Here is a 27,378-nt window from a genome sequence, read left to right on the forward strand (position 1 = left end):
CACTTGGAATTCAAATGCTAGGCTATGCAGAAGAAAGTAACATGCATTAGTTAATATTTTCATGTTATGGTTTAAATCCGGGTAGAAACATTTTATTTTTCATATAAAATTTGCCAATGTTATAGTTTATTATAACATAAGGAGAAATCTGGAATGTAATTCCACAGTCTCATATGAAACTTACCTTGCATACAGATACTGTTCCTTTCTATATGACACAAGAATAATCCCTCTCAAACTTAGACCTGGGCCTGGGGCTCCTGAGTCAAATGAGAGAATACAACTCCTTCACCTCCACTTCAGATCATTGTGCTGCTGATTTTCTAAGAATGTTGGTGAACTGGTATATTTACTGCAGTGGTCTCCAACCTTTTTGGCACTAGGAACTCTTTTCATGGTAAACAATTTTTTCATGGAAGGGGAGGGGATGATTTCAGGATGAAACTGTTCTACCTCAGATAATCAGAGATTAGATTCTCTTAAGGAATATGCGACCTAGATCCCTTGAACGCGCAGTTCAGGATAGGGTTTGTGCTCCTGTGGGAATGTAGTGCTGCCACTGATCTGACGGGAAGTGGAGTTCAGGGGGTAATGCTCGCTCGCCCGCCGTTCACCTCCTGCTGTGTGGCTGGGTTCCTAACAGGCCATGGGACTGTTACCCATTCGTGGCCTGGGGGTTGGGGACCCCTGGTCTAGTGTGTTCTCTCATTTGTAGGTCCTTATCACCAGAAGCATGTGCTTACAAATAGGACGCAAATTCATTTACAAATTACAAATCATCTGAGGTGCTAGTCTGAACTCTAGAAAAGAATACAATTAATTGGCTTTCAATCCCAGAAGCGAGCTTTATTACTCTCATCTTTAATCAGCTAATGGAAGATGATGTTACTGACATTTCATCCCCAGACTTCATCCCCTACATAGCACAGTCCTTGATACACCAACAGTCTCTTTGTTGCCCTTAATCTCCAGCCTTCTATCTTGCTGTACACCCCCTTCACTCCAGAGCTCTGCCTGAGGCCTTGTGTCCTCTCCTTCTACAACTTCCCTGGAGCAGTCTCACTTGTGCCCAGGACTCCAGTTCCTTGATGGTATTAATGTTTCCCAGTCTGTATCTTCAGTCCATGTAGCCACTTCTTCCACTTGGATGTCTTCAGGCACTTCTAAACTTAACTCATCCAAAATAGTACTCACTATGCCCAACTGCAAACTTAGTGTTCCTTCTCTCAGGGAATGCCAGCATCATCAGTGACATGCCCCATGCAGAGATCTGAGAGTCAGGATTAACCTTCTCTTGCTCTCATCCCTCAACTTACCCAGGGATGAGGGGAGGAGCCAGGATTTGGAACCAGGAAGTGCAGCTCCACATCACGATCCCTTATCTACAACATGATAGAGAAATAAGATACAAATTCATTTACTAATTACAAATGATCTGAGGTGCTAGCCTTAACTCTAGAAATGTGAAACACATTTTCATTATTTTAATTGAGGACACTAGTATCTATTTAATAAAACTTTGTCATGTGGCCCTGTTTCAGTATGTAGATATCTGAGAGTAAGAGGGTAGTTTTTTTGTTTTTGTTTTTACCAAAACTCTTTTTTCCTGCTTTTTACTGTTACCAGCGGCAAATCCCTCTGGGTCTGCAGCAAACTCAGTTCTTGCCTCCTCAGAAGAAAGAATTTGACCACGGGGCATAAAGCAGAAAGATGGTGCAAGGCAAGTTTTAGAAGAGGAGTGAAAGTTTATTAAAAAGCTTTAAAGCAAGAATGAAAGGAAGTACACTTGGAAGAGGGCCAAGCGGGAGACCTGAGAGATAACGTGCGTGGTTTTACCTTTTGACTTGGGGTTTTATATGTTGGCATGCTTCTGGGGTCTGGTGTCCCTTCTCCCTTGATTCTTCCCTTGGGTTGGGCTGAGATAAAAGCACTATCTTATGTTCAAAGATCACATAATGTAGGGTAAAGGAGAATAACTATATTTACACCATCAGAACACAGTGTATAGGTGCCATGAGGGAGATGTATACTGGGGGACATGGGTACAGGGAGGGAGAATTTAAATCCTCATGGTGGTTCCAGAAAGATTACACTGAAGAAGGGTCCACATGTGCAATGACCAGCCAGTGCCTGGGAGGGGCTGTATGCTTAGTTTGTTTATTGGAGTTGTATGCATGCTCAACTGAGGCGTTCTTCCCTTACCAGTCAAAAGTTCCTAGAAGGTCATATATACTAGTTAAAGTCTGCCATGTTGCCTCTTAATCCTCATGCTTGAGCCCACTCACTCAACTCCTGAGATCTTATCGGGAAGCTGCGGATCACAACTTTCAGGTTTTTTTCTACTGGGAGACTGCCTTCCCCTGGGGCCACCTGTGACCAATTATTATTTTAGAGAAACAGGGTAACAACCACCTGACCATCACTTGATGGTGGCCTGGCATTCCTGGTGGGGCAGGAGGAGCCCTCTTCTGCCCTGCTCATACCTGACTAGCTATCTACCATAACAGTACCACAGCATCCTTGTCTCAAAACCTTGCAGTAAACTTGCAACCTTTTGCCTTTCAGGTTTTCACCTCCACTTTCATCTCCCATGACATCTTTTTTTGAGACAAGCAAAGCCTCTCAGTTCAGCTTATAAATTTTTGAATTCACCCCCCCAACCTAAAATCAAACTAGAGCTCTGCAGTTGGAACATAGCTACAGAAGTTAACAAACTGTATTGTTATTTGATATAAGAAAATGTGATCACAAACATATGCATTATTATAAAACCTATTTTAAAATAAACATTTCAAAGGACAAATAACATTTTTCATCAGTTGGAATACTGTCTCACCTTTTCAGAAGTAATACCATTGCAAAGATCCTTTCCCCATACATAAGTTTTTCTTTCTGTTATAATCCAAAGCCTGTGAGTGTATATCCAAAGTCTCATTTCTCTACTTTACTTTATCTCATAATATAGTTGTCCTTTATGTTTTCCATTTTTCATTTAATATTGAACTGGAGCATTTTTTAGCATTTCATTCAGTATCTGCTATGTAATCTTTTTGTTTTGTTGTGTGTTTTACTTTTTTGTCAGGGGTTTTGGAATACTTCTGTAGGATATGTTTTCTTAGATAACATGTAACAGGAAGGGAATCAAATTTAAAGGAAAAAATGTTTAAATCATCTTCTCAAGACCAATAGTATATTCTGACTGAAAGAATCTCCATATGGATATCATTCAACCACTTGATCAAACAGCATTTATTGAGCACTGCTAAGCCTGGCAGTAATACGATGGGCACTGGGAAAATGAGATAAAAGCACAGTCTTATGTTCAAAGATCACATAATGTGGGGTAGAGGAGAATAACTATATTTTAGACCACCAGAACACGTGGTATAAGGGAGATGTATATTGGGGGACAAGGGAACAGAGAGGGAAAATTTAAATCCTCATTGATACAGGAGTTAAAAAGAAATATTTAGGCAGATAGTGAGAGTAAGGAAGTCTTTGGTAAGGTTTTCCTTTTAATGAAAAGCAACCCCTAAATCATTTATTTTCTAATGAAAAGCAGCCTGAAAAATCGAGCTGCAGACATAGATAAGCAGGCTGGAAGCTTGCATGGGTGAATGGCTGGCAACTGTGACAACAGGGAAAGGCTACCTGGGGGCTAGGCATGTTCAGCATGGCAGTTCCATCTTCCCTTTTCTTTGTCAACCTTGTGAATGGTAAAGAACAGAAAACGTGGCACTGGCAAGGTAGAAAATCCATTTGCATAATAAAAGAGTAGGGTGGGGTGGTCAGCTTCTACTCCTGTTATGTAAGCATCACACCTGGTCCAACCAATCTTTGGGCCCTATGTAAATCAGACACCACCTCCTTTTATAGACAGGTTTTAAGCCAGTCTATAAAACCTGTGTACTTCAGGCGTCCCTCTCTCTCTGCAGGAGAGAGATTCTCTTTTCTCTTTCTTTCGCCTATTAAACTTCTGCTCTTAAACCCACTTCTTGTGTGTCCATGTCCTCGATTTCCTGGCGTGAGAGAATGAACCTCAGGTATTTACCCCAGACAATGACTCTGCTTCATCATGGTGGTTCCAGAAAAATTACACTGAAGAAGGGTCACAAGCTAAATCTGGAAGGATGAATCAACACAGCCATTATTATCATCACTGAAATAAATATGATTGGGTTTGAACTTTGGAACTTTTATTCAGAAGGAAAAGAAACATTTTTCAAATAAAGTTATAGGATATTTTTTGCATTTTTGCATATCTTACCTAAGATATCTCTTGGGACTTTTTTACTTCAATTATATTTAAGATTTAAAATGTCAGAATGTTTCACATTTTGTGTTTATGTCATAGTTTTTGGCATGCAACTTATGCTCAATTAAGGTGAAATGTGCATACAGTGAAATGTACACATCTGTTCAGGTACTGTGGCTCATGCCTATAATCCCAATACTTTGGGAGGCTAAGGCAGGAGGATTGCTTGAGTCCAGGAGTTGGAGACCAGCCTGGTCAACATGGTGAGACCCTATCTCTACAAAAAATACAAAATTAGCTGGGTGTGGTAGTGTGTGCCTATAGTCCCAGCTACTCAGGAGACTGAGGTGGGAGGATCACGTGAGTCTGGGAGTTCAAGGCTGCAGTGAGCTGTGATTGTACCAGTGCACTCCAGCCTTGGTGACAGAATGAGATCCTGTCTCAAAAAAAAGTACATATCTTAAAGGCAAAATTTTATGGATTTACCAAATGATACACCCTTATAACTACCACAAAAAGTTTATCATATAGAATTTTTTTCATCATTCCCAAGAGTTCTCTCATGTTCTCTTTCAGTTGACATTCTACATAGGCAACCACTGACCTGGTTTCTATCACCACGGAGTTTTCCCTGTTCTATTTCTTTAACAGAGAAAGGGCTATTCATATTTTCCATTTCTTCTTGTGTCAGATTTGTATGTGTTGTGTTTTTCAAGAAATGTGTCCAATTAATCTAAGTTGTTGAATTTATTGGCATAATGTTATGCACACTATTTCCTTACTATTCTATTAATAACTATATGATCTGTGGCATAAAACGTAAGCATATACTTACCATAAATCCTGCCTTAAGCAAATTATAGGCTGTGAAGCATATAGCATTCTTGCCTTTCCCAGAGGGGTCCACTTCAGTTGTTTTGCACATTCCTTCTGAAGCAGTATACCCTTTCTTTATGGCATATAAGCCCTGGGTTGGGGTTGGGGGAAAGTATGGGGATCCACCATCTCATCTCATGGGTACCCTAGACATGGCTTCTGTTCCTAAGTTCCTATTAAAGGTTTCTTTCTGAGAAAATGGATTTGTCAGCCTCTTTCTTCAACATCTCAGCTACCTTAATTTTGGGGGGATAGGTTTGCATAGACCTGCTCTCTATGGAACATTCACAAATTTTGATTTTTAAAATTATTATTCAGGCTAAAATATCATCTAAATTTACTGTGATTTCTTCTTTAACTCAGTTATTTAGAAGTATGTTGTGTGACTTCCAAATATTTGGGAGTTTTAAGATATCTTATTGTTATTGATTTCTAATTTCATTCTGTTATGTTTAGAGAGCATATTCTGTGTTTTTCAATCCTTTGAAATTTATTAAGCCACATTTTATATTTCAGCACGTGATCTATCTTGGCAGCTAGTCCATGTGCACTTGAAAATCGTGTCTATTCTGCAGATACTAGGTGAAGTATTCTCTATATATCAATTAGGTTAAGTTGGTTGATAGTGTTCAAATCATTTATATTAATATATTTATGTCTAGTTCTACAAAGTACACAGGTGAATTAAAAATGTTCAACTATGATTATAGATTGTATATTTGTTCCTTCAATTTTTTTTTTTTTTTTTTGAGACAGGGTCTCACTCTGTCATCCAGGCTGGAGTGCAGTGGCATGATCACAGCTCACTGCAGCCTTGACCTCCTGGGCTCAAACAATCCTCCTGCCCTAGCCTCTTGAGTAGCTATAGATGCCACAGCTACAGATGCCTACCACCATGCCCACCTAATTTTAAAATTTTTTTATAGAGACAGGATCTCACTATGTTGCCCAGGCTGGTCTTGAACTCCTGGGCTTGAGCGTTCCTCCCACCTTGGCCTCCCAAATTTCTGGGATTACAGGCATGAGCCACTGTGCTGAGCCTATTCCTTTAATTTTCATATCTTGCTTCTTATACTTGAAGCTTTTTAGTCACATAAATGTTTATATTTTTTATGTTTTCATGATGAAATGACTATTTTTTATTAAGGAATGTCACTCTTCAACTTTGATAATTATTTTTGACTTGAAGTTTATTTTGTATAATAATAGTATATCAATACCAGGTTTCTTAGATTTGCTTGGTCTATGTTTTCGCTTCCTTTTACTTTCAACCTATCTGGATCTTTAAAATGCATTGCATCTCATGCCAAAGCACTTACTTGAATCTTGCTTTTTATTCATCCTTGCAATCTTTTTCTTTTCTTTGGATTGTTTAGTTCATTTATATTTAATATAATTATTGATTTGGTAGGATTTAAGTCTATCATCTTGCTATTTGTTTTCTGTTTGTCTCATTTTTTGTTTCTCATTTCCTCCTTTATGGCTTTATTTTGGTTTATACAATATTTTTAGTATTCTATTTTAATTCATCTATTGATTTTAAAGTTATATGTCTGTATATTTTTATTTTTTCATGGTGGCTCTAGGGCAGCACTCTCCAACTGAATGTTCTTTAGTAGTTAAAATGTTCTGTGTCTTTCCAATATAGTAGACACTGGCTACATGTGACTATTGATACCTTGAAATATGGCTAGTACAACTGAAGACTGAAATTTAAATTTTATTTATTTTTAATTAATTTAAGTTTAAATTTAGTCACTTGTGGCTAGTGACTACCATAGTAGTCAGCACAACCTTAACAGTCTATTTAGAATTAATATTGTACTATTTCATGTGAAATGTAAGAATCTTACAATAGTACAATTTTGTTAACTCTGTCCGTTTTTCCTTTCTCCAAAAGCATTGCTTAAAATAAAAAAAACCACACTCAAACAAAACCCTCTGTCCTTTTTTGTAATTGTGTCATGTATTTTACTTCTACACGAATTGAGAGTCCTACAATATATTTGTCTTTAAATAGTCTGTTGTTTAAAAAAAAAGAGAAGAAAAAAGTTCTTTATATTTACACATCTACTTACCATTTCTGGTGCTATTTATTACTTTCTGTGGTTTAGATTTCCCTCTGCTATCATTTTCCATCATCCCCCCCAAATTCGTCTATTGGTATTTCATATAGTTTACAATGAATCCTCCCAGCATTTATCAGAAAATGTCTTTTTTTGTTTTCATTTTTGAGAAAATACTAGAATTCTGGCCAGGTGTGGTGGCTCACACTTGTAATCCCAGCACTTTGGAAGGCTAAGGCAGGAGGATTGCTTGAGCTCAGGAGTTCAAGAACAGTTTGGACAATGTAGTTGAGACCCTGTCTCTACAAAAAAAAAAAAAAATTAGTTGGACATAGTGGTATATACTTGTAGTCCTAGCTAATTGGGAGGCTGAGGTGAGAGGATCACTTGAGCTTAGGAGGTAGAGGCTGCAGTGAGCTGTGATTTTATCACTCTGGGCGACTGAGCCAGACATGGCCTCAAAAAGAAGGCTGGGTTGATCTATTCCTTCAGCACCTTAATGACATCATTCCATTTCTTTTGGCCTACACTGTTTCTAGTATGTGATTCATAGCATTGTTCCCTTATGTCTTTGACTTTTTCTTCTGTTTCAACATTTATTCTATATTTTTGGTTTTTAACCTTTTGACTACAGTGTAGCTGGTGTGTTTTCTTTCTTTATCTTATTTTATTTTTTGTATTTATTCTGCTTGGAGTTTGTTGATTCTTCAATCTGTAGGCTGATGTTTTCCACCAAATTAGAGAAATTTCAGCCAATTTTTTTTTTTTTAATTTCACTCTACCCCATTTTCTTTTCCTTTCTTTTACTGAGATTCTAATTATTATTATTTTTTATTTTAGAGATGGGGTCTCGTTCTGTTGCCTGGGCTGGAGCACAGTGGTACAATCAGAGCTCACTGCAGCCTTGACTTCAGGGCTTAAGTGATCCTCCCACCTCAGCCTCCCAAGTAGCTAGGACTATAGGCATGCGCCACCATGCCCAGCTATTTTTTTTTGGTAGAGATGGGGGTCTCACTATGTTGCTCAGGCTGGTCTTGAACTCCTGGGCTCAAGTGATCTTCCTGCCTCAGCCTCCCAAAGTGTTGGGATTAGAGGTGTGAGCCACCATACTTAGCCTTGGGACTCCAATTATATATATATACTAACTTTGGAGGGTTGTTCCCAAGTTCACTGAGGCTGTTTACATATTTTTTCCAATGTTTTCCTTACTGTTATTAAATTATATAATTTCTATTGCTCTCTCTTAGAGATAATTGATCCATCCTTTTGCCACCTCCAGACTGCTCCAACCATCAAATAAATTTTACATTTCAGATATTTGCTTTTTATTTCTAATATACCCATTTGGTTTATTTCTTTGCTGATCCATCTCATCTGTTTAGTCATGTATTCATCTTTTCCCATGCATCCTTACATATATTTATAATAGCTGTTTTAAAGATCTCATCTGCTAATTCCAATATTTGGGTCATCTTGGATTCTGCTTCTATTGACCATGTCTTATTTTGATTATGAGTCACATATTTCTGCTTCTTTACAGGTGTAATATGTTTTAACCTACTGTTGGATATTGTTATAAAGGAGTTATACAGAGTCTGGATTATGTTATTTTCTTTTAAGTGGTGTTGAGGTTTATTCTATCAGGCTATTAAACTACTAAAAAATCCTCTTGATCTTGTTAGGCTTTGTTTTGTTATGTATTATTATTATTTATTCTATGTCAGTTTTATCATTAATCCTGAAACATGGCCCTTTGTCTGGGTCATGGTATTTACTCCTAAGGTGTGGCCTCTTTAGAATTTCAATTGAACGCATGAGGTGCTTAGTAAGGTCTCTCCATTTAGATTGGGACAATATTCCAATGTTTGCAGTACTGCACGGACTGTGATATCTTGGCCCAGTTCTCTTGTTCATAGCAACCATTCTCTTTTAGGCCTCATTAAGTCCCATCCTGCACATGGGCTACACAGGAACCCTTGTGAAATCTTCTTTGTCCTCTTCTGCACACTCCTTTCTTTCTGGTATTCTGTCTTACAAATTTCAAGGATGACAACCACTCTAAAGTTTTATCTAGATCTCTTCAGCTCAGCAAGACTTCCGTATTTCCTTGGATTCCACTTCCTTTCAGTCTAGTCGGTGTCCCCAGACAGAAAGCTGAACAGGACATGTACATCACTTTGTGTTTCCTTTCTTTCAAGGATCACTGCCCTGCAATGTTTGTCAAGTGCCTGGAATCCGTTATCTTGTGTATTTCTAGTTGTTTCTAGTGGGAGAATGTGACTAGCATTAGCTACTGTCTATGGCCAGAAGTGGATGTCCTCTTATGTATGTTTTGGTGTATTGTCTACAACTTAATAATGTATGAAAACACACAATCACATTTTTCCTTTTTAAATGTAAAGATCTGTCTTTCATTACTGTGTCAGGCCACTACTCTTCATGATTATAGGTATTCTTAATCTAACTTCAATAACCATTAGTTTGTTGAAGTTCCTTTAAATGATTATAATTAATATTTCTAAATTATAATGATTAATAATTAATATGAAAAATACATCTGTAAGACTCATTGCAGTTTTTACCAAACATTGAAAAGACATTTTTAAAGAGTTTAACACAAGATTTGGGTATAGAACAAAGTATATTCTAATATGCTTCTATTTTCTAAAGTGAGATACAATAAAATTTCAGGACAATAAAATCATCTACACAAACCTTGTTCACTGATACAAGATTTAACTTGTAATTTCTTAAAAACAGCAGGGCCGGGTGGATCATGCCTGTAATCCCAGCACTTTGGGAGGCTGAGGCAGGAAAATCACTTGAGGTTAGGAGTTCAAAACCAGCCTGGAAAGCATAGCAAGACTCCAGTCTCCACTATAAAAACAACAGCAATGAATAACTTTTTTTTTCTCCTACTGGTTATAATTTCATGGGCACATCAAAGCAAATGCCAGAAACAAACTTGCCACAGACATTGTATTTCTAAGAAAGCTGATATACCTCATCAACAGCATCATAATTTATATGTTTTACTTTACTATTTAACAAACCATATCAAAGCAATCTAAACAATAATGCTATTTAAATCAATCAATCAGATAAGACCTATTGAGTCAGTAATTTTCTTGAGAATACGACCTGCTCTGGGAACCTCTAGCCTAACATTCTGAAGACCCAGAGAATGTGTAATAAACAACACGCAGATACTCAGCTCTTATTCTGGCTCCTCATCTGTAAAATAAGGTTTGGTCCAGAGTTCTCTAGCACATCTTCAAATGGACCCATTTTTCCTGTGTTCTTCTGACCTATCTTATTACAATGCTGGTTTTTGCTTTTTATCATAGAACATTCATTCTATACATTTATTTTCATCTTAAAGTAATGATGGCCATATTTCTGTGTGATTATAACAATCTTCAAATAACTATAAATGGGAACAAAAACAAACATGCAGCTAAATGCCAGGTAATTTTACTTTATTATTTTTGAGTGAGACAGGGTCTTGTTCTGTCACCCAGGTTGGAATGCAGTGGTGCAATCAGAGCTGTGACCTGGAACTCCTGAGCCCAAGCAATCCTCCCACCTCAGCCTTCTGAACAGTCAGGACCACAGGTGCACATCAGCACACCTGGCTAATTTTTAAATATTTTTTTCGTAGAGATGGGGATCTCGCTATGTTGCCCAGGCTTGTCTTGAACTCCTGGCTTCAAGTTATCCTCCTGCCTTGGTCTCCCACAGTGCTGGGATTACAGGCATGAGCCACTGTGTCTGGCCCCAGGTAATTTTAAAAGTTAAAATGTGTAACAATTATCCCATAAATATAATGCATTGAGTCTCTGATTGCTATTACATAAATAGACCAAAACTGAGAAACATAGCTTGTACATTTACATGGAAATATAGATGCTAGAATGATATCACTGCCTGCCATCAGTTATCTAAAATGGAGTCCAAGTTTTTAAAGTCATTTCCTCAGTAATGTTAACAAGTACAGGTGTTTCCTGATTTCAGTTGTTCGGACTCTTAAAATGAGTAACTCAGGGAAACGTGTAAAATTCCTTTGTTGACTTCCTTTCTCCTGTATCAAGACCAAGTTTCATCTTAGTACTCAATGTGGTTTTTGTACCATTGTACCCATGAGCTTATCATTTGCCTTTATTTTTGTTATACGCACCAGAGCACTTTTGTGTTTCTTGCTGCTTGTGTTATTTTTCAAGTGTTCCTCCGTGTGTGTGTGTGTGTGTATGTGTGTGTTATATTATTTTTTATTTATTTTTTGAGACAGAGTCTCGCTCCACTGCCCAGGCTTTAGTGCAGTGGTACAAACATGGTTTATTGCAGCCTCGAACTGCTGGGCTCAAGTGATCCTCCCACCTCAGCCTCCCGAGAAGCTAGGTCTATAGGCATGTGCCACCACACTGGCCCTAGTTTTAGATTTTTTTGTAGAGACAGAGTCTCACTATGTTGCCCAGGCTGGTCTTGAACTCCTGGCCTCAAGCAATCCTCCTGCCTCAGCCTCCCACAATGCTGGGATTTCAGGCATAAGCCATCACGTCCAGCCTCCTGCATATATAGAATCTCAGTTTAAGTGATTATATTTGGACTAAAAGAATGTGTCAAAAAGTCTACCTATGAGCTGGGCACCATGTCTCATGCCTGTAATCCTAGCACTTTGGGAGGCCAAGGTGGGAGGATCACTTAACATCAGGAGTTCAAGACCAGCCTGGGCAACATATTGAGACCCTGCCACTACAGAAAAATACAAAATTAGCTGGGTGTGGTGGTACAGCCTACAGTTTCAGCTATTTGGGAAGTGCGTTGGGAGGATCACTTGAGCCTGGGAGGTCGAGGCTGCAGTGAGCCGTGATCGTGCCAGTGCACTCCAACATGGGTAACAGGAGTGAGACTCTTTCTCAAAAAATATTACCTCTGATTTGAAGGTTCTCTGGAAGTGGCAGGGTTGAGCCCCCTGTATTGTCATGGATCTGTGGCAGGGGCCAAAGGATGAGGCGAATGGGAGGGGATCTGTGGCAGGCAGGAAGGATGAAGCGAATGGAAGGGAATGTGAGCAGCAGGATGAGGCAGAACTGATAACATTAATACAATGCTGTAGAGCTTTGCAATGTGCTTTGAATTCAGTTTCTCATTTAATTCTGTGCAATTATATGATTTGTCCAAGGCCATCTAGCAATTTTGTGAGTATGTAAACCAGGGTCTTTGAAAGCTGTTGTCTCCTATGCCTAGAGTTCTTGAACTTGAGAGCAGAAAAATCACCCAAGTTTGTCAAATCCCAATGTTTGGGCCATCTAACTCCCCGTGCCACCCCAAAAGGTCATGAATGGAAGATCTGAATTAACTTGCTATTACCTACTGGCTTCTAAAACTAAAATTATGTTGACTACTGTATTAGTCCATCTTCACACTGCTATAAAGAACTGCCCGAGACTGGAAAATGCATAAAGAAAAGAGGTTTAATTGACTCACAGTTCCATATGTCTGAGGAGGCCTCAGGAAACTTACAATCATGGCGGAAGGGGAAGCAGGCACAATCTTACATAGTGGCAGGCAAGAGAGAGAATGCAAAAGGGAAAGAACTCCTTATAAAACCATCAGATCTCATGAGAACTCACTCACTATCACAAGAATAGCATGGAGGGCACCACCCCGCATGATCCAATCACCTCTCTCCCTCAACAAAACACATGGAGATAAGAATTCAAGATGAGATTTGGGTGGGGCACAGAGCCACACCATATCATTCCATCCCTGGCCCCTCCCAAATCTCATATCTTTTCACATTTCAAAACCAATCATGCCTTCCCAACAGTCCTCCAAAGTCTTAACTCATTTCAGCATTAACTCAGAAGTCCACAGTCCAAAGTTTCATTTGAGACAAAGAAAGTCCCTTCCGCCTATGAACCTATAAAATAAAAAACAAGTTAGTTCCTTCCAAGATAAAATGGGGTACAGGCATTGGGTAAGTACACCCATTCCAAATGGGAAAAATTGGCCAAAACAAAGGGGCTACAGGCCCCATGCAAGTCCAAAATCCAGCAGGGAAGTCATTAAATCTTAAAGCTCCAAAACGGTCTCCTTTGACTCCATGTCTCACATCCAGGGCACACTGATACAAGGAGTGGGCTCCCATGGCCTTGGGTAGCTCCACCCCTGTGGGTCTTCAAGGTACAGCCCCTTTCCCAGCTGCTTTCCAGGTGTTGGTGTTGAGTGCCTGTGGCTTTTCCAGGCCCCTGGTGCAAGCTGTAGGTATATCTGCCATTCTGAGGTCTGGAGGATGGTAACCCTCATCTCACAGCTCCACTAGGCAGTCTCCCAGTGGGGACTCTGTGTCAGGGCTCCAACCCCACATTTCCCCTTTCACTGCCCTGGCAGAGGTTCTCCATAAGGACTCTGACCCAGCAGCAAACTTCTGCCTGGACATCCAGGCATTTCCATACATCTTCTGAAATCTAGGTAGAGGTTCTCCAACCTCAATTACTGACTTCTGTGCACCTGCAGGCCCAACACCAAGTGGAAGCTGCCAAGGCTTGGAGCTTGCACCTTCTGAAGCAACAGCCTGAGCTGTACATTGGCCCCTTTTAGCCACGGCTGGAGCTGGAGCAGCAGTGCATGAGACTCAGGGTGCCATGTTCCAAGGCTGCACAGAGCAGCAGGGCCCTGGGCCTGGCCCACAAAACCATGTTTTCCTCCTAGGCCTCCTGACCTGTGGTGGGAGGGGCTGCTGCCAAGATCTCTGTGACATGCCCTGGAGACATTTTCCCCATTGTCTTGGCAATTAACATTTGGCTCCTTGTTCCTTGTGCAAATTTCTGCAACCGGTTTGAATTTCTCGCCAGAAAATGGGTTTTTCTTTTCTATTGCATTGTCAGGCTACAACTTTTTCAAAGTTTCATGCTTGGCTTCCCTTTTAAACATAAATTCCAATTTCAGGTCATCTCTCTCAAGTTCAAAGTTCCACAGATCTCTAGGGCAGGGGCAAAATGCCATCTGTCTCTTGGCAAAAGGATAGCAAGAATCACCTTTGCTCCAGTGTTGAATAAGTTCCTCATCTCCATCTGAGACCACTTCAGCCTGGGCTTCATTGTCCATATCACTATCAGCATTTTGGCCCAAACCATTCAACAAGTCTCTAGGAAACTCCAAACTATCCCACATCTTCCTGTTTTCTGCTGAGCCCTCCAAACTGTTCCAACATCTGCCTGTTACCCAGTTCCAAAGTCACTTCGACATTTTCAGGTATCTGCAGCAGTGCCCCACTCCTGGTACCAATTTACTGTATTAGTCTGCTTTCCTGCTGCTATAAAGAACTGCCTGACACTGGGTAATTTACAAAGAAAAGAGGTTTAATTGACTCACAGTTCCACATGGCTGGGGAGACCTCAGGAAACTTATTTAGGTTGGTGCAAAGTAATCGTAGTTTTTGTAAACGTGATTGTGTTTACCTTTAATGGCAAAAACCACAATTATTTTTGCACCAATCTAATACAATTATGGTGGAAGAGGAAGCAGGCATGTTCATCCTACATGGCGGCAGGTGAAGAGAGTGTGCAAAGGAGAAAGAGACCCTTATAAAATAATCAGATCTTGCAAGAACTCACTATCATGAGAACATGAGGGAAACTGCTCCTATGATCCAGGGTGGTTGACATGTGGGGATTACAGGTCCCTCCCTTGACATGTAGGGATTATAATTCAAGATGAGATTTGAGTGGGGACACAGAGCCAAACCATATCAACTACATAGTAGGATTTTATTAAATTAGTACTGAAAAGAAGCAGTACCTTAATTTACCTACTTTACTTGTCCAGCATTTTGAATGAACATTTGCTAAATTTCTGTGTTCAAAACAAACGATTCTTGTGCTTCAGCTTCCTAGGTAGCTGGGATTACAGGCATGTGCCACCATGCCTGGCTAATTTTTGTATTTTTAGTAGAGATGGAGTTTCACCATGTTGGCCAGTCTGGCACATATACATTTTACACCAAATAGGATCATGATGAATTATAGTATGCCTGCCTTTTTCACTCACAATATATTGAGAAAGTCTTCAGTGGCTACTATAGTAAATAGTTATGGCTACATCCTGGTAAAATAGTCAGTTTAAAGTGAAGCTCTCTGTATTCGTCCATTTTCATACGGCTGTGAAGTAATACCCGAGAATGGGTAATTTTTTTAAAAAAGAGGTTTAATGGACTCACAGTTCCACATGGCTGGGGAGGCCTCACAATCATGGCAGAAAGTGAAGGAGGAGCAAATGCATGTCTTACATAATGGCAGGCAAGAGAGTGTGTGCAGGGGAACTGCCCTTTATAAAACCATCAGATTTTCTGAGATTATTCACCATCACAAGAACAGCATGGGAAAACCTGCCCCCATGATTTGATTACCTCCCACCACCTCCCTCCCACAACATGTGGGGATTATGGGAGCAACAATTCAAGATGAGATCTGGGTGGCACACAGCCAAACCATATCACTCTCCCCCCACCTCCCACAGCTATGAAAAACATAACTAAGAAGGCCTGAGTGACCTTAACATCAAGATCATTTGAACTGATAATAAACATTTTGTGCATTAAATTTTATCACTATAAAAACTATTTAGTTCAAAGGCTAAAAGAGTGTGTAGAGGTTTTCATAAATGACTTAAAGGCAATTCCAAAGGATTTTGAAAAATCCAAGTATGATGCCCAATGACCAGAATGAAATTACTGACCAGATGGTCACTGAGTATACCAGAGAATGCCATCAAGACCTAGAGAAAACCCAGTAAAGGGTAAAGAGAATGATGCTATTACAGCAAAATAGTCATTTTCCTTTCACAGGTTTCTTACACAAGCCATACAGTTTAATAATTTGGTTATGACTTGTAGTTAATAACTACTTGGCTTGTTAATGGACAAGAACCAAATGAGAAACATTAATGGAACAACCTGACCATTAGCTATATTAATAATAGCTTTAGAGAAAATGATTACTATTTTAAACCATATTCACATGCTTCTATCACTAATCCTTTTTTAAAATGTCAAAGATATTAAGTTCTGCATTCAGAATTAAAGAATTTTAAACCATTTTATTTCAAGACAGGGTCTTGCTCTGTTGCCCAGGCTGGAATACAGTAGTATAATCATGGTTGGTGATCAGCCTCAACCTCCTAGACTCAACCAATCTGTATTAGTCTGTTCTCATGCTGTTGGTAAAGACATACCTGAGACCGGGCAATTTACAAAAAAAAAAAAGAGGTTTAATTGGACTCACAGTTCCATGTGGCTGGGGGGCCTCACAATCATGGTGGAAGGCAAGGAGAAGCAAGTCACATCTTATGTGAATGGCGGCAGGCAAAGAGAGCTTGTGTAGGGAAACTCCCCCTTATATAACCATCAGGTCCCATGAGACCCACTCACTATTATGAGAACAGCATGGGAAAGACCTATCCCCATGATTCAACCACCTCCCACTGGGTCCCTCCTACAACACGTGGGAATTCAAGATAAGATTTGGGTGGGGACACAGCCAAACCACATCACAATCCTTCTGTTTTAGCCTCCTGAGTAGCTGGGACCATAGGCATGTGCCACACACGCAGCTAATTTTTAAAATTTCTTGTAGAGTCAGGTTCTTGCGATGTTGCCCCGGCTTACACTATTTTAGTTTGGAAAGATATTTTTGCCTCATTTGGTGACATGCTAGTTTTACGTGTTAGAAGTGGATACAAAGAAATGTTTGCAGTGACTAAAAGCAGTTAGATTTGGCTCCCCTAAATAATTTATCTCTTCTTTTTTATTGCGTATGAAGTCTTTTTTATTGTGTATGAAGTTTTTTTTTTATTGTGTATGAATCTACAAAACTATATTTGGGCTCTTATAAATCTGTTTCTTAATAGAATGGTAGCAAGGCTTTCCAGGGTTCACACAATTGCTAGAAAGGCACTTAGGTAATATACAGGATTTCAAATGAAAATATTCTAATATGGGTAGATTCAAGTAGGTGAGATGTCAAAAATAAATTAGCCATAGGAGAGATTTGTATTTGTTTTGTTTACATACATAAAATATTTAACCTCACTAGATTTTCCTGTTAGAAAACAGTAGCAAAAATGTGTTATAAAGTTGTTGCTCTTGATCACCAGGCTGCCTGGGCAGCTGTCAGTACTTGACTGCTTTTTATGGGAGGATTACTTTTATTTGTGCTTTTCTGTTCTGATCTCAGTCCCTGGAATCTGTCTTACTTAAGTGGGCTTTTGAGGCAAATAGTAATCGAAGGTCCTTCTTTTGGGGAAACCTAAGGAAGGGCGAGAAGCTCTGCCTGTCTCCTGGATCTGCCTGCCCTCTTAGGACTCTTCACCTTTGGGCTTCCTTCCTTTTATTCTCTCTCTCATCATGAGCTGTCCATCCACTGACACTCTAACAGACTGGCTGTCAGAACCCTTTGGCTAGCTGAAGTCCTCACTCTCTGATCTCATCCCGCTGTGCCACCCCGCCCTGACTTTGCCTCTGTTTCTTCCTCCAAGTAGTTGAAGATCTTTCCTTTATCCATCATGAAGTCCAGAAACTTCAGAGTGATGTTTCTAGTTGTGGGTCTTTCTTTACTTGTTCTGCCCAATACACTGCATCATTTTCAGTATGAGACCAGTCTTTCTTTCATTCTGAGAAATGTTACTATATCTTTGAAATATCTTACCTTTTCTGCTCTTTTTGTCCCATGAGGAGGACATTGTGGCACCACTTATTTAGATGTGCCTTTGCATTACTCAGAAATGGATATAGACAGGCACTTCTAGGACTGCTGCCCTGCAAACCATTCTCTCCTGCTTGCTGAGAGTCTTAGTCTTCTTCCCCTTTGTACTCAGTGTATAGTAGTGGTGGTTTTCAATCCTACTATCCATTAAAATCATGCTGGGATGGAGCTTAGGCATTTGTTTTTCCAAAAATTGGTCAAATATCAGCTCTACCATGTATTAGCTGTGTGATCCAATTCAGTTAACCTTTCAACTCTCGGTTTCCTTATTTGTGAAATAGAGATAATGACAACATTTCATTTGGTTGTCATGAGGATCAAATGAATAATGTTTGTAAAGTGCCTTGTTGGCTGGTGGATGCTCAGGGAATTATAATATAGAAGCCAAGGTGACAGCTGAAGTGTACCATGTGCCTGGCAAGGTATCAAATGCCTTATGTGAATTATTTTATCTTCAGAGTCCTTTAAAGTAAGAACATTTATTATTTGTACAATGCTCTAAAAATTGTTTTCATTTACCTGTGTTGCATTCCTTTCTTTATCATTTGGTGTACATATTTTTGTACTTCTTAGCATATTTATATTTCTTACTCTAGTTTTCAAATGTTATTTACTGGAATTTTTTTTTTTTTTTTTTTTTTTTTGAGACGGAGTCTTGCTCTGTCGCCCAGGCTGGAGTGCAATGGTGCAATCTTGGCTCACTGCAGCTCCTGCCTCCCAGGTTCCAGCTATTTTCCTGCCTCAGCCTCCTGGGTAGCTGGGATTATAGGCACACACCACCACCCCCGGCTAATTTTTGTATTTTTAGTAGAGACGGGCTTTCAACATGTTGGTCAGGCTGGTCTCAAACTCCTGACCTCTGGTGATCCACCCACCTCAGCCTTCCAAAGTGCTGGGATTACAGGTGTGAGCTACTGTGCCCAGCCTATTTACTGTTTTTTTCTATGTTGTCTATCATATATAATTTTAGTAATTACATAATATTCCATTAAGTTGCTATTCTATAATTTACTCAGCCATTCCACTATGGCTGAACTGGTTCTTCAGGCATAGAACTCATTTTACTTTGAAGCTTCTGATGTACACTGTCAAACTGCCTCTCAAAGCCTGTGCCATTTTATAGTAACATGGGGTCACATTTGACCTGGCTATGCTATTCTCTAAATTGTCTAATTCTATTAAATGGAATGGGAGCTGTGTGAAATGTTCCTTAAGAAATCAGAAAAATGGCAGTGATTCAATCAAGCAACCAATCAATTTAAAAAGCATTTTGATAATGTACTAGGAATTATATACAGAGAAGTCTAAAGTTATAGTGTGACTAAGACAAGAAACAGTAATAGTGATCATGGAATAAAATCCTCTAGTCTATAAAAGGACCTATAATACAGATATATCTGTATTGCAATAGTTGCTATATTATATCACATACAAGCCATTAGTGATTAGCATGGGATGTGTAGAGAGAGGGGACCCCTTGCTTCCCTGTTTTCAGGGTCAGGGCCAGCTCTGGATAGAAGTTGTTACATAGGAGAAGTTGGTATTGGCAGACAGTTCCTTCTTACGGAGACCTTGTACTGTGTGCTGCTTCCTACCTGACCTTATGTCACATAACATAGGCTGGAGACAAGAGTTTTCCTGGAGATTAATTTTGAGATGCTGATAGCAAAGATCCTCATTCTGCTGGGGCTATTAAGGTGGGAATGTAGGAAGTTGGGGCTGTTGATGACCATCTTCCCTGGCTGTATTTAGGGAGCCAGTTGCAAGAAGAGAAAATGAGGAACAGGGAGAGGGGAGCAAAACCAACAGATGATGAGACGGGGAAGGAAGGAGAGAAAAAGTGTTTGAGTGAGACAGTGAGAGGGTAGCTTGACAATTATTACCATGGTAGCCTGCATTTTGCCTGTAATTCTTTTGGGGTTTAAATACTTCACGTCAAATGTGTGACTTCAGTCAGGCAATTTTGGGCAGCAGGCTGAGAGCCACAACATATGTGTTTCTTTTTAACTAAGGCCCATGCTCTTGCCATGTCTTGGGTGTCATTCCCTCCTGCCACCTCAGAACCCTGTGATCTCTCTCCTCAGTGTTGCTTACCCATTCTAAACAAGCCCTTCTTCTAGTGATTCCATCTTCTTCCTCAGCTCTCACTCTCCTTTCCATTCCAGCCAAACCTCTTGAAAGGGTGTCTACATTCACTCTCTCACATCCTTTTCACCTCAACCTACCCCAACAGGCTTCCACTCACAACCCCTTACTGAAACTGTTGAAAGATTACTAAGGACTTGTCCATGCCAACTCCACATGCCATTCTTTTTAAATTTATTTTTATATTTTGTAGAGACAGGGTCTCACTTTGTTGCCTAGGCTGGTCTTGAACTCCTGGGCTCAAGTGATCCTCTTGCCTCATCCTCCCAAATTGCTGGGACTACAGATATGAGCCACAGTGCCAAGCCCATGTGGCATTCTTTAGTCCTTGCCTACTTAATCTCTTGACATCATTTGACCTAGCTGACGATTCCTCCCTGCTTGAAAACTTTTTGGTTGGTTTCCATAATACCTGGACACCACATCTTCCTGGCTACTGCTTTTCTCTTACCTCCCTGGCTACTGCTTGTCAACCCGCTTGCTTGCTTCTCCTCCACCTATAAATGCTGAAGTTGCTGGAGGGCTCTGTCCTGGGTCCTCTTCTCAAGTTGCATTTTCTTCCTATCTTCCCATGAAGGGTCTGATCCACTATTCTAGCTTCAGTTACTATCTGTATACCAATGGCTCTCAATTTTGTCTTTAGCTAAGAGACTGCCCCTCTGAGTGTCACAACCACATAACGAATTCCCCACTTCAGATTTCTGCTTAAATGTATCAAGATATATACAAACTTGACAAGTTTTGAATTGAACTCTTCATCCTCCCCTCCTACCCCCAACTCTTTACCTCTGCCCCAATCTCTTCTTGCCATGTTTCTTTCTTTTTTTGAGATAGGATCTCACTCTGTCACCCAGGCTGGAGTGCAGTAGCATGGTCATGGGTCACTACAGCCTCAACATCCCAGGCTCAAGTGATCCTCCTACCTCAGCTCCCGAAGAGCTGAGACTACAGGCACCCGCCACCATGTCTGGCTAATTTTTATATTTTTTTTTGTAAAGACAAGGCCTCACTATGTTGCTCAGGCTGGTCTCTAGGCTCAACTGATCCTCCTGCCTTGGCTTCCCCTGCGACCACAGGCACGTGCACTGGCTAATTTTAAAAAGTTTTTTTTTTTTTTTTTTTGTTTTGTAGAGATGAGAGTCTTCCTATGTTGCACAAACCTCCTAGGCTTAAGCCATCCCCCCAGCCTTGTCCTCCCAAAGTGCTGGGATTATAGGCATGAGCTACCGCGCCTTGTCTCATGCTGTTTCTTAATTCCCTAATAGCTCCCTAGTCCACACAGTTGTTCAAGCCAGATTCTGCAAGTCATCCTTGATACTGTCCTCTTCCTCATTCCATTCAATCTGTCATCAAGACCTCTCAGTTCTACTTCTGAAATGCTTCTTGAATTCATCTATTTATCTTCATCTCCATCACTACCACCTGAGTCCTGGCCACCATCCTCTCACCTCTGGACTTTGGCAACAGCTTCATAACTGGTCTCCCCACACTTGTGCTGTTTCTTCCAGTCCACCCCCTAGAGAGATATTTTATTTTACTAAAAAAATATAATGAGACTACAGGCACATGCCACCACATCCAGCTAACTTTTTAGTTTTTATTTTTTTGTAGAGACAGTCTTGCCATGTTGCCCAGGCTGGTCTTGAACTCCTGGGCTCAAGCAGTACTCCTGCCTTGACCTCCCAAAGTGTTTGGTTTATAGGTGTGAGCCACCTTGCTTGTCCCTAGAGAGATATTTTAAAACACAAATTCTCATCTTGCCCTGGCTCTGCTTAACAGCCTTCAGAGGCATCCAGTGACCCATAGATAATATCCAAAGACTTTCCTATGATCTACCAGTCTGGTCAGTGTGACCACCTTTGCAAGCTCATTTCAGCCACTTTCCCCTTACCTTCCTCAGCTCCAGCCACATCGGGTGCTTTTGGTTCCCAAACAGGCCAACCCATCTGTCTTCTCGGGAGCTCTGAATGAGCTGATCTCTCTGCTATTTGCTTCTTCAAGGAAGCCTTCCCTGACCACCCATCCAGTTGTAATACATCACCCCTTGGCACTGTGGGCTTTTCCTTCACTGCACCCTCCACATACATCCTCTTCTATTTGTTGTTTTTCCTCCTTGTGGGACTATAATCCCCAGGAGGGCAGGCATCATGGCTATCTGACTCACTGCTCTGACACCATTTCCAGTCTTGATAGGTACTGATAGGGTGAAGATGGAGTGTCTGGTGTCCTCATATCCCAGTCCCAGGACAGCTGTGTGGCCACCTACCATTTGGGGACAGTTTTCTTTTTTAAAATTAAAAAAGAAATTAAAGTCTACACCCCATGATTCTATATGGGGACTGTTTTCTTTTAGCCCCAAAGTCCAACAGCAGCAGATCCTGTAGTGTCTCTTAAAGCTGGAGTCCAGCTGTTTGGAGGAAAGGGCGACAGAGTTGACCCACAAGGTAGATGTGACATCTTCCCCTGGAGCACTAAGGCCAAACAGGAGCCCCTTGGACGTTTGGGAGCATGCTTCACAAGCCCCGCCTAAAGCTAAGGTGTCATTAGAGTGATGTGTTGCATCCCTGCCTTGTTCTCTAAGGAAGCTTTGGTGTTTTTAAGACAGGCCCTCTCCCCCCTGGCCCATTGTCCTTATTTGTTTCATTCTATATAGTGCTGTTATTATGGGTCAGGCCTCCTTGCACTCATGTGAGATCGTTGAGAACCTACTCAATTAGAAAGTTCTGAACAGGGCCTTAGAGGAATGGGGGCTAGAAAGATGAACCTGGGGCCAGGCATGGGGGCTTATGCCTGTAATCTTAACACTTTAGGAGGTGGGGGCTGGAAGATCACTTGAGCCTGGGAGCTGGAGGTTATAGTGAGCCATGATCACACCACTGTATTCCAGCCTGGATGACAAAGCAAAATCCAGTCTCTAAAACAAAAGAAAGGAGGGAAGAAAGGAAGGAAGGAAGGAAGGAAAGAAAGCTGAATCTGCTCCAAGGGAACCAGTATAGCAAGACAGAATGTAATCAAGTATCTTAAGAGTGGCTTAGGCTTGGCTGGGCGCTGTGGCTCACGCCTGTAATCCCAGCACTTTGGGAGGCCGAGGCAGGCGGATCACCTGAGGTTGGGAGTTCTAGACCAGCCTGACCAACATGGAGAAACCCTCTCTCTACTAAAAATACAAAATTAACCGGGCATGGTGGCACATGCCTGTAATACCAGCTACTAGGGAGGCTGAGGCAGGAGAATCGCTTGAACCTGGGAGGGGGAGGTTGCGGTGAGCCGAGATCGCACCATTGCACTCCAGCCAGGGCAACAAAAGCGAAACCCCGTCTCAACAACAACAACAAAAAAAGTGGCCTAGGCTTTATGGGAAACAAATTGGTTGTGGCTGGCCCTCAGGGAGCAATCTTTGCGGCATAGCAGAGTAGGCCAAAAGGCCCTCCTCGGAGACAAAATCTGCAGGGGCTACGGGGTGGGAAGCATCAGAACGCTGGCCACTCTGATTGCAAATACAACAACATGGAGTGTTCCTAGAAGAGGCAATTTCTTCCACGTGTGTGTTGGGGACAGCCTGTGTGTGAACATTTTCTGCCCTTGCTGCGCAGGGATGGGTGGACCAGGAACCACCAGCAGAGGAAAAGACTTATTACCTCTTGGCCATGTCTGTCTCCAGAAGAACCGACCTTTCCTGCTCTTTGTGCAACGAGGCACACCTTCCGAGGAAGGAGGCGAACAGGATTTCCATCATTACTACTGCCTTATTAAAACACACATACACACAACTGTGTAATTAGCCTCTGCAGGAAAGGCGCACAAACAGGATGCGTTCGAGCTGACCCCGGTATGAGCCATCCCTGTAAAGATTAGGAAAAAGAACCTCCCCGCCGTTCGCCTGCCTCCAGCCAGGGCCTCTTGGGGACGGCCCTACAGGGTCACCAGCCCACCGGGGAGGTTGGGAGAGAGGGGGCGGGCGACTCCTCGCTGCGCGGGTTCCTGGCTGGAGCCCCCTCCTCTGTGTCCTCCCAACCTTCCATCCCTCCCCAGGCCAGTCTCCTACGCCTCAGGTGTTTGCTCAGGCTGGGCCACGAACCCTTTCCTTTTTGGCCTGCGCCCGGGGTGGCCCCTAACGCGCAGCGCACGGCCAGACCCAGCGCTACAAAGAGGGCGCGCAGGGCGGTGCAAGCGGGCACTGGACTCCCGGGGGCTTGCGCGGGGATCCACCCACCGCAGGGCCGGGCCGCGGACCGCGCGCCACGCCCCCGGGGTCCGGAAGGCGCGGGAGCGGCTGCAGGGGTTCTGTGAACTTGGAACCTGGCGGCGCGAGGTTCTCGCCGGGGATGCGGCGGCGGCAGCTGCTTCCTGGTTTGAAGCTCGCCGAGTGGGGGAGAGCGTGAGCCTTCGGAGGCGGGGGCAGGAGGAGAAGCAGGAGGAGGCGGGGGAAGAGACGCTTGGGGCTGGAGCTCACCGGACGGGTAGCTCCGGCTCTCCAGGGAGAGGAGCTGCCCGGCCCTGGAGAAGGGGCGAGTCCCGCGCGAGCCCCCGGGAAGCGCAGCGCGCTTGGAAGGGACGGTCGGGCCTTCCCGGCCCGCCGAGGGCTCGGCGGCGGGCTCCCCTCCTTTCCACCTCGGGAGGGAGGGAAGGAGGGGAGGAAAAAGTCCCACGGAGGAGGCAGAATGGCCAGTCGAGGGGCGCTTGGGCGCTGCCTTTCCCCAGGGCTGCCTCGACTCCTGCAGCTACCCCGAGGGCTGGCCTGAGACGGGACTCCGCGTTCTCTCGCTGCGAACCAGCGCGGCCCGCCGGGGCAGCGGCGCCGGCATGTCGTCTGGCACCATGAAGTTCAATGGCTATTTGAGGGTCCGCATCGGTGAGGCGGTGGGGCTACAGCCCACCCGCTGGTCCCTGCGCCACTCGCTCTTCAAGAAGGGCCACCAGCTGCTGGATCCCTATCTGACGGTGAGCGTGGACCAGGTGCGCGTGGGCCAGACCAGCACCAAGCAGAAGACCAACAAACCCACGTACAACGAGGAGTTTTGCGCTAACGTCACCGACGGCGGCCACCTCGAGTTGGCCGTCTTCCACGAGACGCCCCTGGGCTACGACCACTTCGTGGCCAACTGCACCCTGCAGTTCCAGGAGCTGCTGCGCACGACCGGCGCCTCGGACACCTTCGAGGGTTGGGTGAGTAGCGGTGACCCCTTCCCTTTGTGTCCACCCAACTCCCGTTCCCCTTATGTTTTTCAAAACTCACCCGAGTCCCGCTTTCCCATCGCTCTATGGCTGAGGGAATTCCCTCCAGACTTTGGTCCTCGTCCAGGTGGCCGCGGCACTGGTGACGCGACCGCGGTGGGTGTGTGCAGGCGCAGGTGTGTCTCCAGGAAGCCGGCCTGGACACGATCCCCTTTCAGGACGGTGGCTTGGCCTAACGGGAAGTCGGGCAGGGGTCCAGGGCGGTCACCCCTTCCGCCCAGTCTTTGGGTAAGGAGCTCCAACTTTCAGCATTCGAGTGGATACGTAGGAAAGGCAGGGAAGGAGTGATACGAAAGGGACTTGATTTGAGTCAAGTGCTTCAAGCGCTAACTTAGGAGAAAGCCGTACATTCTCGCGAGTATTATTCATAATGTTTATGGATACATGTTGGTTCAGCCGCTCAGACGTGCACACGTGTTTCGGCTTGCACATCCCAGAGGTACATGAGCTACACTGGCAGGGTCTGAGCGCCTGGGTCTGCACGTTGGCAGTTTTATTATTTAGCAGTTTTCCAAGGAGATGAGATTTACATATACTTGCAAGTAACTCAGTCAGTTCGAGGTGGGAGTCCTGAGGTTTGGGTTTCTGCTGCTGTTGGTCTGAGAAGAGGCTGCAAGGACTCCTCAGGAGGTTGTTAACTGCCTTCCCTCCCCACATCACCAGCCTGTGTTCCTGGGTGTTGACGTGTAGCTACCCGCAACTTCCCACTTGTCTCTGCTTTTCACATAGTTCCCATGAGGCAAAATTTCTGCTGTAAATAAATTAAAACTTCTAGAGCACTCTACACGGTGCTAACATGCTTTTACTGCCTAATCCTCACACTGTCTTTGTGATGCAGGTGTTGTCGTTCCCACTTTGAGATGATGGAATGATAATTATAATAAAGTAGTCTGGTTTAGCCAAATGGAGTACGTTATTTGAAGACTCTCAGGAGTTTAATAGTTTAAGTTCTGGAGGGAGTCAGTTTTGAACCCAGTATCAGTATTGAAAATCTGTTTGAAATTTACAAGTGATGAAATCGGATGGTGATGAAGGCTCATTTAGGTATTTATTTTATACTTTGTGGAATTGGTAATTTTACCGTATATTTTCTGAAATTAAAGATGGCTTGTGGAGCTATTCCTTTCTTTTAAATAGAAGTACAAAAACTGTAATGACTGTTTAACTTTAATCGTCAAATTATATTGAGTTAATTTCCCTTCAGCCTAATTTACTTTGTGGCACTTAGAAGTGGGGACTAGAGAGGAATTGCTAAAATACAATTAGATATTTACATTTATCCTGTGAATTTCTGGATATGAAATAGAAGTGAGTGTAGGCATCCAGATGGAATTGTTGAGTTCTATTATTGTCTGATTAGGAGTTAGGTTGGGCAAAGCTCTAGAGGAGCTCACTAGGTTCTGAAGTATGGTGGTGCAGATTGGCCAATGGCCTTGAGAAGCGTCTCTTCCTGGAGAGAGCCTAGATTGGTCCTTCTCAATCATCATAATCTACCCACTTGAATCACCCAGGGACCTTTCAGAAATCCCCACTTTTAAAGATTCTAGATAGGAATCTCTGGGCTGTGGGACCCCATCATCCGTACTTTTAGGCTCCCCAGGTGATTCCAGCATGCAGTCAAGGTGGAAACCTGAGGCCTACATGAAGGCCAAAAGATGAGGACTTCTTGGTGTCATAAGTGTAGGAAGATCCAGGTTATCTGACTAGGTGGCATATACAGAGCTGCTTATTGTTCCACTGGATGAATAAAGGATTCAGTGTAAATCAGATTTCAGTATTTATGATGGTCTGAAATAATTACACTTAGATGTGTAATCCACTGGTGGTGTTTTGGAAAACGTGAGTGTTTGGTTGGTAAGGAGGGTCAGCATTTAAATGACCTTGAAACCAACGGTTTTTCATGCATTTGTATGCATCAGAGGGCAGATTTTTTTTGATGTTGTTTTTTTAAAAGATTTTGGGTATTTTGGAACTCTGAGGATATGGTAGATAGGATGGGCAGAGTGTTGTTTCTTTTCTTTTTTTCTTTTTAAGAACA

The 27,378-nt window shown here is 42.6% G+C and overlaps 1 protein-coding gene and 1 long non-coding RNA gene across 2 annotated transcripts in view; one reads left to right on the plus strand and one right to left on the minus strand.

Annotated features, from left to right (window-relative positions):
• PRKCH (protein kinase C, eta) overlaps window positions 1-27,378 on the plus strand; it is a 370,394-nt gene that overhangs the window by 113,924 nt on the left and 229,092 nt on the right. The window contains exon 2 of the mRNA XM_011961950.1: window positions 24,807-25,271. Within this exon, the coding sequence (XP_011817340.1) occupies window positions 24,909-25,271 (363 nt within the window). The 5' untranslated portion in view covers window positions 24,807-24,908. The remainder of the gene's footprint in view (window positions 1-24,806; window positions 25,272-27,378) is intronic.
• Window positions 1,146-25,669, minus strand: LOC105526052. Its single transcript, XR_001004011.1, has 3 exons — window positions 25,342-25,669; window positions 9,913-10,074; window positions 1,146-1,382 (listed from the first exon to the last, which is right to left on the minus strand). It is a non-coding gene; the product is annotated as an uncharacterized LOC105526052 (long non-coding RNA).

Source organism: Colobus angolensis, unplaced genomic scaffold (assembly GCF_000951035.1).
Source record: "Colobus angolensis palliatus isolate OR3802 unplaced genomic scaffold, Cang.pa_1.0 Scaffold57, whole genome shotgun sequence".
Taxonomy (NCBI): Eukaryota; Metazoa; Chordata; class Mammalia; order Primates; family Cercopithecidae; genus Colobus; species Colobus angolensis.